Below are 10346 nucleotides of genomic sequence, written 5' to 3'. Positions count from 1 at the left end.
TTCCTGCGATTTTTGCAACATTCCGTTGAGCGGCGGTCAAACTATGTGAGCAGGCAGGAAATTCTTTTTTGACTTGTGTTTCATCCAAGACAGTAGGTGGCGGTAGAGACCGGTTCATGTATTAAAGTGCCTTCATTACATCACTGACTATAAAGACAGACCATACTGTTTTAATTTTTTGCGGGTGTTGATAAATTTAACCTAAAAAATGTATGGGTAGAATTGAAGCTACTGAACAACTATTACACCTTAAAAAGCATTTACAAAATTTGGAAAAAAAAATGCAAGGTGTATAATTTGCAGTGTGTGCACAAGGGTTAATAGAACCAGATCTAAACGTGTGCAAAGTACCCCTTCAAATTCAAATGGTCTCAAACAAATCAGGTCAAGAAATTTAAGCTATGATCGCTTGAAAATGCACAGCTGTGAATTTGAAGTCTTTTCATACAGTTCACCAAAAATACCAACATGTGAAAAGCTCTTCAAACGCATGAATAGGTTAAGAAATTCTAGCCGATCGTTTAAAATTGATCCTTAAAACATCACGTGCAAAAAAATACCAAGATATTCAAAGCTCTTCAAACAAATTACATTGAAAAATTCAAGTACGTTGAAAAATTCAAGCTATGAACATGCTCAAATTCTATTTGTAAGCATTGGGAAAACGTGTAAACATGTCTTTGGCACAGTGCAGGGTCTGGTTTGCGCATCTTGGACACCTCGGAGTTTTATATAATATAGGGGTGATCACGCCCACAGCAGCGCAGCCCTCCCACAGGACTGCGAAATCAATATTTACACCTGTCCTGAAAATGAAAGCATTGATGTTTAAGTCTTGGGTGACTCGATCCCATCTCTAGATCAGACCTAGCTTTCGTCCGATAACTCGGCCCGTTTTCGTTTGTGACGGTCACATCGGGCACTTTGTCTCCGGAGATCTCGTCCATCTTGTTTTCAGCGAGTGTCAGCAGCCCTTCCCTCTGCTCTGCTCCGCCAGGACCTTGCGTGAAGGCTTAATGGAATAATGCTGGTGCGGGCTCCCATGGGTGGGGGAAGGGGGTGCTTGGTGGGGGGGGGGTCATTTGAGTTTGTTTTGCACAGGTGACCCAAAAGCAGCTGCAAACATGCTGCATTTGTAACCGGAGATGACAGGTCTGCTTTGCGCAGGAGATGTTAGTCGATGTTAGAATCCTTAATTTAAAAGACCACGTGCATCTTTTAAAATTGTCTGCTGAAAATTGCATGTCTTAAAAGAAGCAATTAAGCGCTAAACTAAAAGAGACAGAAGAAGATGCTATAGGAGTACTGATTTTGAGTTTGAATTGTTATTTTACATGACTTTAGGTTTACTGTTGTGTTGGTGCAGTATTCTACAGTAACAATCTGAGTATGCAGGTGTTGTATTGAAAAAACTTGAAGAGTTCAAGATGAAGACAAAAATGTAAAAACTTACATCTACCATCTGGTTGATTGATTTTATAACCTGTGGCCTACATGACAAAAATAGATTTTTGTTTTTAGACTATGTTTTTGGCACATAATCTAGTGCAGTTTATGTTCCAAAAAATATGGTAATTTTGCTGTCCTCATGAGACAAAATGGACACAAATGACATAAATGAATAGACAGAGTCTCTGGAGATACAACCACTGAGGAACCATGATGCAACAGGAGAACACTTTGCTTGTAATAAAACAATAATAAAAAAATCATTTCAAATAAATGTGTCCAACTCCTTGCCAAGCGATATTAATAAAATGCAGTGTTTGTGTCACATGTAGGACACAGCCTGTACTTGCCAATAATTCCTCAGTGGTCCGGCGGGCCTCTTCAGAGCTTCCCTGACCTGTTTTTATCTCATCTTTTCATCCATTTTGGAAGGACATTCAGTCTTCAGCAATGTCACTGGGATTTCAGATTTCCTATTTCGTTTTCTGTGATCCATGGTGTTTGTAACGCCACAGGACTGCTTTTATGTCCTCTTCTTCTTTTGGTGCTTCATGAGCATTCATAAGTGTGGATTTTGCTGTAGGGTGCAACTAAATACATTTTTTTTTGTTTTGTTTTGCAACTACATGATGTGGTTGCATAAATGTGCACACCCTTGTGACTATATTCATAATTAACATCTCATGTTTAGCGGTTCAATTTTAATAGAATTTTTTCTGATATTTTTATTGGTTTCAAAGGGAAGGTTGATGTATTTGTGCACACGTCGACTTATTTCAAACTAGGTAGGCCGGTATGTATTTTTCAGCCCTGATACGAATACTTATTATTCGTAGTCAAGGAGGCTGATATTTGGAACTGATATTTGTTTTTAGTAAAAGAGGGAATATTGGCGTCAGAAAAAAAAAATTAAACAACGAATACAACAAAATTCCAACTTTTTTGTTAAAATGTCTATAAAAAATGTTTATGAACAACTTTCGGATTTGAAAAAAAAATAAATGTTGCTTTTGGTTTAAAATAATCATCTTTGTCATCTTTGTGTCGATTTTAAACAAACTATATGTAGCTGCTGTTGAAATCAACTTATTTATTTTCTTCTTTTTTTTCTCATAGTTCTAATTTTGCTAAAAAAAAGGAAGTTTTTTTGTGTTGTTATTTTTTGGCTTGCAACTTTAGCGAAGAGAGGGAACTTATTTTTTGTTGCACGCATGCACAGGTGTTAAGTCACAGCTGATTGACAGGTATTAGGAGAGACATGAGGCACTGTTAAAGAAGACAAATGTTCCCAAGAAAACATCATTCCCTTCGAGTGAAAGTTACCAATGAGGTGAATAATGTGCAATTGTATTTATTGTTTCAGAAGAAGCTTTGTGTGTGCTCTTTACGTTTGCATTTTCTTTGTAGTTCTGACGGCATTGTTCGGTTTGTTTACATGTGAAGGCGTGTAAAACGACATTAAAAGCCTGTAAAACACAACGAACGAAGATGAGCCTTGATTTGAAACCCGAAGAGAGTAACATTAAATATGCACAACGTACAGGAAAATGAGTTATAGTTTACTGAAATTTCAAATCACCAGTGTCCCTGAAGTTATCACAATTTTGTACTGATTAATTACTGGACATTGGAATTGTGAACAACAAATAAAGGCCGATGGCGATCTTCGTCCGAATGCCAAATATCTGCCCCGGTAATTGGCACGTCCGATAATCGGACAGTTTCCAAAAAAAATCAAATAAAACGATAATCGTGTTTTCGCCTCAGCTCATTTTGTGCACAGCAAACGAGGCACTTATCAATTAGAATGACCCACTTCCACTTTTGGTGACATTGTGATGTTTCACATCGTTACCTCCCACCTGATTGCCTGTCATTGTGCCACCGCCAGAAGCCAGTGAACGCATCACCGGCAGCGAGTGCGCAGGAGCAGCTCTCCGACAAGTCAGATGGAAAGAAGCAGCAGAGGAGGAGGGCATCATCATGAGAGTCCACTCGACGTTCGCCTGAAAGAAGAGAGAAGAACCAAGTGGACTAAGTAAAAAACCCGTTTGGATGCAGGACCGCTGCAGAAAGCCCGCTGCGCACGGAGCCCTTTCCCAATCCTGGAAATCGAGCTCATTTTGGACTCCGCGAACTATTTGAGCAAGTTGCGTCCTGTGATGAGGAAGAGGACACTTTGTCGCTCTTGATCGTTCCCGTCTCCTTCCCCGTGCCTCGTATGGCTTCCATGGGTCGGCTTGAGAAAGTCCACGCGCCCCGGTGATTATTTCATGGCTGCAGGGCGCAGCGCGTGGAGAAAAAGGACGGTGTGAGCAGAAGCGAGGCAGCGCACTTTTTTTTTCTTGCTTTTTCTTCCTTTCATTTTATTTTCGTCCCTGCGCACGGACGCTGGAGGAGGAGGCTGTGGAGGAGGTGGAGGAGGAGGCGGCAACTCACACCAGCGGACTTTTCTTCGCAGTCCTCCCGGCATTGTTATTTTCTCGCCGCATCTTGTTTTCCACCGTAGTATGTCTGCACTCCGAAAGAAATTCGGGGACGATTACCAGGTAGTGACCACCTCATCCAGCGGCTCTGGCTTCGGCAACCAGGCGCCGGCGGAGAAGAAGCGCAAGCGGCAGCGCTTCGTGGACAAGAACGGCCGCTGCAACGTCCAGCACGGCAACCTGGGAGGCGAGACGAGCAGATACCTCTCGGACCTCTTCACCACCCTGGTGGATCTGAAATGGCGCTGGAACCTCTTCATTTTCATCCTCACCTACACGGTGGCCTGGCTCTTCATGGCGTCCATGTGGTGGTTCATCGCGTACATCCGAGGGGATCTGAACAAGGCGCACAACGACAAGTACACGCCGTGCGTGGCCAACGTCTACAACTTCCCCTCGGCCTTCCTCTTCTTCATCGAGACCGAGGCCACCATCGGATACGGCTACCGCTACATCACGGACAAGTGCCCCGAGGGCATCATCCTCTTCCTCTTCCAGTCCATCCTGGGCTCCATCGTGGACGCCTTCCTCATCGGCTGCATGTTCATCAAGATGTCCCAGCCCAAGAAACGGGCAGAGACGCTCATGTTCAGCGAGCACGCCGCCATCTCCATGCGTGACGGGAAACTCACGCTCATGTTCCGTGTGGGGAACCTGCGCAACAGCCATATGGTCTCCGCGCAGATCCGCTGCAAACTGCTCAAAGTAAGTCGCCCACATGGTCCCCCGGGGACCCGCCGGATGCCGGTGGTGGGAAGGAACCGAGAACAAACTAGTCTCCTGCCTTTTAATACTGCGACGGGAACGGTGCGTCTTCCTTTTCGAATTAAGAGCAAATTCGGTAGAACATGAAGAGGCTTCTGCTAAATTGTCTCACAGTGAATGTTATTTTCTTAAGTTTGATCATGATGTGCAGGGGCTAGGGCGGTGCTTCTCAATTACCGGTATGTTTTGCAATTTTGCCTTTTCCAGGAATGAACCCCCAACCACTCGCCGCGCTGACTATGAATACGTTTATTATCTATACAATCTTTTTAATATACTCAAAACTGTACCCTTTTTAACATTCACAAAAGAAAAAAAAGCAATATAAAACAACTTTCAACAACTGTTCACAACTTTTTTTATACAGGTTATAGGTTAGTCTAAATCAGAAAAAAAACAAATGCATCAAAATGCCTGAAATAAAAACAAATTGATGCCTACCGATATTTGGTTGTAATTCCACTTTTCACTGCAAAAAGGGTCACAGGCCGATGAATTTACCCATTCTGCCCACATATACGAGAAGCATGACACTTTTGTTTCATGTGAAACAAATTAGTTAGCTTTAAGTAGTTAGTAGCATCTTGGTTGTAATAGAAACGTGCTAGCTGCGCAGCTTAAAAGAAAAAAAGCAACATATAAAGCAATATAAATCCACTTTCAACAACTGAGAAGTCACAGCTTAGTCTAAAACTGAAAAAATAACCAAGTGCATCTAAAGTGCCTTGAAACTTAAAAAATACAAAACAAATAAATTCTTATTTTATCGCAACTACACTTTACATAACAAAAACAAAACCTTTTCCTTTTGGTCATCCCTCCCATTATTTGAGAAGCATTGGTCTCGCGTTAGTTTATATTGGTTGTAATTCCAAAAATGACCGTTAGAGAGCAGCATACATTTTTTTTGTTTGATACAGCATAACTGTAAAAGGAAGTACTGTACTTTACCGCAGTTTGAATGTCACTCACCTTCGATCCTGCTTTTTTATGGCGACAGAAAGCAACGACTGTACGTTTATTTTATCATGTACGTTTTTGGGCGTGCTTATGACTGTATTTTGTCAGATAATGAGTTTGTTAGCTTGGAAAAAAATTACATCCACTTTCATAATGTTTTGTTGATACAGCATATTTTCTTTTTTTTTTTTTTCAACCTCGTTGCATTTATAATGTCAATTACACATGGGTTTTTGTTATTTGCGGCCCAGTCCATATTCCTGTGAAAAGCGGGGCTTCTACTGTTTGTAAATATCACAATTGAATTCCATGTGCTGTGGGTGCCTCAATCAACCTGACAATGCGTTTGTCCCCCCCCCCCCCCCCCATCCAGTCTCGGCAGACCCCCGAAGGTGAATTTCTCCCCCTGGACCAGTTGGAGCTAGATGTAGGTTTCAGCACAGGGGCGGACCAACTCTTTCTGGTCTCGCCGCTCACCATCTGTCACGTGATTGACACCAAAAGTCCCTTCTACGACCTTTCGCAGAGGTCCATGCAAACGGAGCAGTTTGAAATCGTGGTGATACTGGAAGGAATCGTGGAGACCACGGGTGAGTCAAGCCCGGCCCACTATTTTGTTTGCTTTGCCCGAAATCTTGGCGCACCTATTTGCGAAGGTGAAATATGAATGCTATTGATTTTTTTTTCATCGTTTACCAGCTGACAGCCAAATGGGCTTCTTATCGAACCCTTGATTGCATTTTATCGATTTTGGTGTCTGTGGCATACGTGGCAGGTAATAGTAGCAGTTAGCCTTTATACATCACGGAGGATTGATTTTGGTTTCAAGTTGCGTAATTTACAACCTATGTATTTTAACACCAGTAGGTGATGAAATGCGACTAAGTGTCAAGGTACACTAGGGAAAGAAATATCAATATCGCAGTAAATCGCATCTCTCTTGGCACTTTATTGATTGACACGCGTTCACACTCCCTTAAAACCATTGGGTCAAAATTAACCAAATTTTGGTCAAAAACCGAACCAGCTTGTTGGGTTACTTCGGATCAAAACAGCTATTTTTGAAAAGTGGGGTCAAATTGACCTAAATAGTGAGTCTGTCCAATTTTTGGCCAAAAATCGTTTATGTAACATGATTATGTACATTCTAGCTAAACTCTTAGAACCGTTGTCAAAAATAAAAAAATTTTGGTTAAAAATTGGACCAACTTGCTACGTGGGCCGATCATTTTTCGGTTAGGTTGTTTTGTAGACAACAAAACTGAGTCAAACTGACAAGTAAAGGGTCCGTTCAGGTTTTGACCAAAACTCTTTGACGTAACATCATCCTGTATATGCTAGTTACACTTTTTCAAAAATAACCCAATTTTGGTCAAAATTTGGACTTGCTACGTGTGTCAATTTGACGCAACGTTGGGTTGCTTAGTAACAAAACAACTACTTTTTTGGGTCGGTCTGTTCAAAACAAAAAGTTGGGTAGAATTGACCCTAATAGTGTGGTCTATCCAATTTTTGACCAAAGGTTATTTATGTACAAGGGTGCACATAACTTTTTTTTCATAAATTACTCACGTGTGTACCAGGACGTCGTGTATGGTACTCACCCTTCCTTTCATTAAAATGTCTTCTACAATGTCATTGTCAGAGTCCCTCCCACATTAAGCGCACTGTCTGTATGCGCACAGTGACATTATTCAAACGTGCATCCTCAGAAGATTTCATAAGTCCATCAGTTATGGTTTGCCCGGTTCGTTTGGAACCCGGTTTAATTAGCGCAATGAAGAGGTAAATTCTACATCACTGTAGAGTGTCAGAATAAACGATCTCATTCACACCCTCACAAGAATGAAATGCAGCCCGACAGCCAGTTCAAGCCGCTTCAGTAAACAAACAAATGTCCTCAGAATAGGAATGGGACGTGCATGCTTAGCTTTATGAAAGGCCGGGGAGAAAACTGTACCCGTTGATTCTGCATACTGCTGCATTTAAATAAATGACTGGTTGCACCACGGAAATGGAGCTTGTTTAGTTTAGAAAACTTCTTACTTATTTAGTTAGTTTAATCGCGCGAGTTGGTAGTCCAAGTTTGACCCTGCAGGGACTCTGTTGCACCCAACGGAGTCCCTTCAGGGTCAAACTGTGTCGCGGCGAGCAACGGAGCGGAGACCCATGCAGTGGCCGGGGGTGTGTGGCCTCGTTACCGTGGCTCTGCACAGCACGACGTACGCGCGCTACTTGAAATCCGCGGTTCATTATGTGCATTAACGGGTTACACACAGCCTATGTTTTTCTTGCATTTTTTTCTTGCCACCCAGCAAGCGGGCGATTAGCTATTACTTCTCCGTTAGTTCCTTCGTTAGCCACAAATTGCGTGACATAAATAAAGGATGATTGAACATTTTTGCGGTGAATCTTACAGCAAATTTAGGTGCGCCTCAAGCCAGACACAATTGTTGTGATGGGTGAAAGTAGGGAGGTTACGCAAATGCGCAAAGTGAAGCATGCGCCGGTACACATCAGTGAGTTCTGATTCTGTACATGCTAACTTCACTTTTAAAACTGCTGGGTCAAAGTAAACTTGATTTTGGTCAAATCTTGAACGGATCTGGGTCAATTTCACTGAATTTTGGGTTGTTTAATTTCAAAATATCTCATTTTTGGGGTTTGTTTTGTACAAAGCAAGGAGTTGGGTCAAATGGACCCAAATTGGGGGGCCTTCTAAATTTTGACTGAAACTAGGTTGTTTTTGACCCAGCAGTTACTGTTATTTGCCATAGTATTATGAGACAACGTTTTTAAAGTTGAATACAGTCGTTTATGTACATGATAGCTGCAATACACTAGCTATACTACATCAAATAACCCAATTTTGGCCCCGAAATTGAACTAAACCGCCACTCAATGTTGAGTTGTTTTGTGTGAAACGAAAAGTTGGGTTTAAAAAAAAACAGCTTCTAATATATGACTTGGGTCAGTTTGACTCAATGTTTGTTTTTTGTATCAAAAGTGTCCATTTTGGGGGTGTCTTGTACAAAGCTGAAATTGTGCTATTTTTGACTAAATGTTTTTTTAAACTGCCCAACGTTCCTAGTTTCTACAAAATTGGCAGATTTTTTTTTTCTTCGGCGGGGGTAGAATACAAAAAAAAATGGTCAAATCTGTGGACAAAATTGGGTTATTTTTGACCCAACAGTGACTGTGATCAGTCCCAGTCTCATGAGAACGTGTTTTAAAAACGGAATACTATAATGTATAGAGATTTGCTCTACTCTTAAAAGGTAAAATAGACTCAATTTGAGTGAAATAGCTAAAACGCTAAACGTGACTAAGCATTTGTTGGGTTTTATTTTTTTTGGTCGCAATGGGGTTGGCGATTTGCTCAAGTTTGGTCAAGAATTTGATTCAACACGGGATAAATACTGCACATTGGGTAGAAGTAACCTTAAATGCATGAAATCCACAACTATCCGGCGAGCGCGTTAGGAAGACATAACAAACAAGAACATACTGCAGTTGATGTTTTATGATCCTCTCGGTCGTCAAATATATTTGCGGCAGAATATTTTTAACACGAGAGAGTAAAATGTGATCGCCGCCCCGCGTGCGCACTTGCGAGCTCTGCTTCCGAACACGTCGACTGTTCTTCTCCTCACCCAGCGAGATACTTACTTCACGGTGGCTATTCTCACAGGGGAACAGTCATTTGCTTTGTGTAGTCCCTTTAGAATTGGGGAATTCCATTTCCCGTGATGAGCAGCGCCTCAAGTATGGTTCCTTTAAATTCACAGCGTGTTTGACACAGCCGCTTAAAGCGCGAGGAGAGTCCTCCAACGCGAGAGGCAAGACGACCAGATCCGTGGCGGCAGACTTTTTAAAATGGAAATGAGCCTTTCAATTCCTAATGGAATGTGTTCATAGTAAGTTAATGCACTTTCATTTGCACCCGAGGCGGCGCGAGCCCGCCTTTATTTGCACCTTCTACGTACCCGTGTGTCATTGTGGGAAAATTTGGGCTGGGAGACTGACTGACTGACTGTAATGAGAAGTGTCACAGGTTCTGCTGAAGTCAGGCTCGCTGCCCGTGGCTGGCGGTGTGGGGGAGAGATTACCTGCAGTCCACTTCCTGCTTAAAACGCATTCCTAAATAATGAGAAACAATGAAAGCACGGTGGTCTATATATATATCTTGAAATTGAGGGTGAAAACAAGCACTCGAAATACTTTAATGATTTTTTTTTTTTAAGTTAAAAATATAAATATTTCTGAAATGGGTGCAAAATTAAAACCCAATTTCCCCCCCCCTAAAAAAGAAAAACATTGTCCGCAAAACATTTAGACAACAATAATCTACAATGTTATCTCGCCTTTTGCAGCCACGCGTTCATTTTTTTTTTTTTTACATCCACCAGAGGTTGGAAATTTGCGATACAGTGGACCCCCGCCATACGAAATTAATCCCTTCTGGAGTTGGGATCGTAAGGCTAAATCGTCATATGGCGGACAATAGAAACCCATGGTAATTAGCTTATGTGTATAAATAAATACACATTGTATTTACATGTAAAATTAAGTAACCAAATATTTTTGTAAGTGCTATTTATATATGATATACATGTATGTAATTAAATAACATCATAAATAAAAAAAGGAAAAGTGACAGTTTATTTACCATTGGATGGACGTGAT

General features: G+C 41.5%; 1 protein-coding gene across 2 annotated transcripts in view; it reads left to right on the top strand.

The window, feature by feature from the left end:
- The first annotated feature begins 3345 nt into the window (after nt 1–3345).
- The window catches only part of kcnj3a (potassium inwardly rectifying channel subfamily J member 3a), a 37242-nt gene continuing 30241 nt past the window's right edge, over nt 3346–10346 (top strand). Inside the window, exons 1-3 of one of the 2 annotated variants that reach the window (XM_088414907.1) lie at nt 3346–4640; nt 6034–6087; nt 6187–6250. In XM_088414907.1, coding sequence (XP_088271033.1) covers nt 3960–4640; nt 6034–6087; nt 6187–6250 — 799 coding nt within the window. In that variant the 5' untranslated portion in view covers nt 3346–3959. Of the gene's footprint in view, nt 4641–6033; nt 6251–10346 lie in introns of both variants that reach the window. The other variant, XM_088414906.1, reaches the window with a different exon arrangement.

Source organism: Hippichthys cyanospilos, chromosome 5, assembly GCF_059441005.1.
Source record: "Hippichthys cyanospilos isolate Australia breed blue-spotted pipefish chromosome 5, RoL_Hcya_1.0, whole genome shotgun sequence".
Lineage (NCBI taxonomy): Eukaryota > Metazoa > Chordata > Actinopteri > Syngnathiformes > Syngnathidae > Hippichthys > Hippichthys cyanospilos.
The sequence above is the reverse complement of the archived record's forward strand: the minus strand, read 5'-3'. Positions and strand labels throughout refer to the sequence as shown.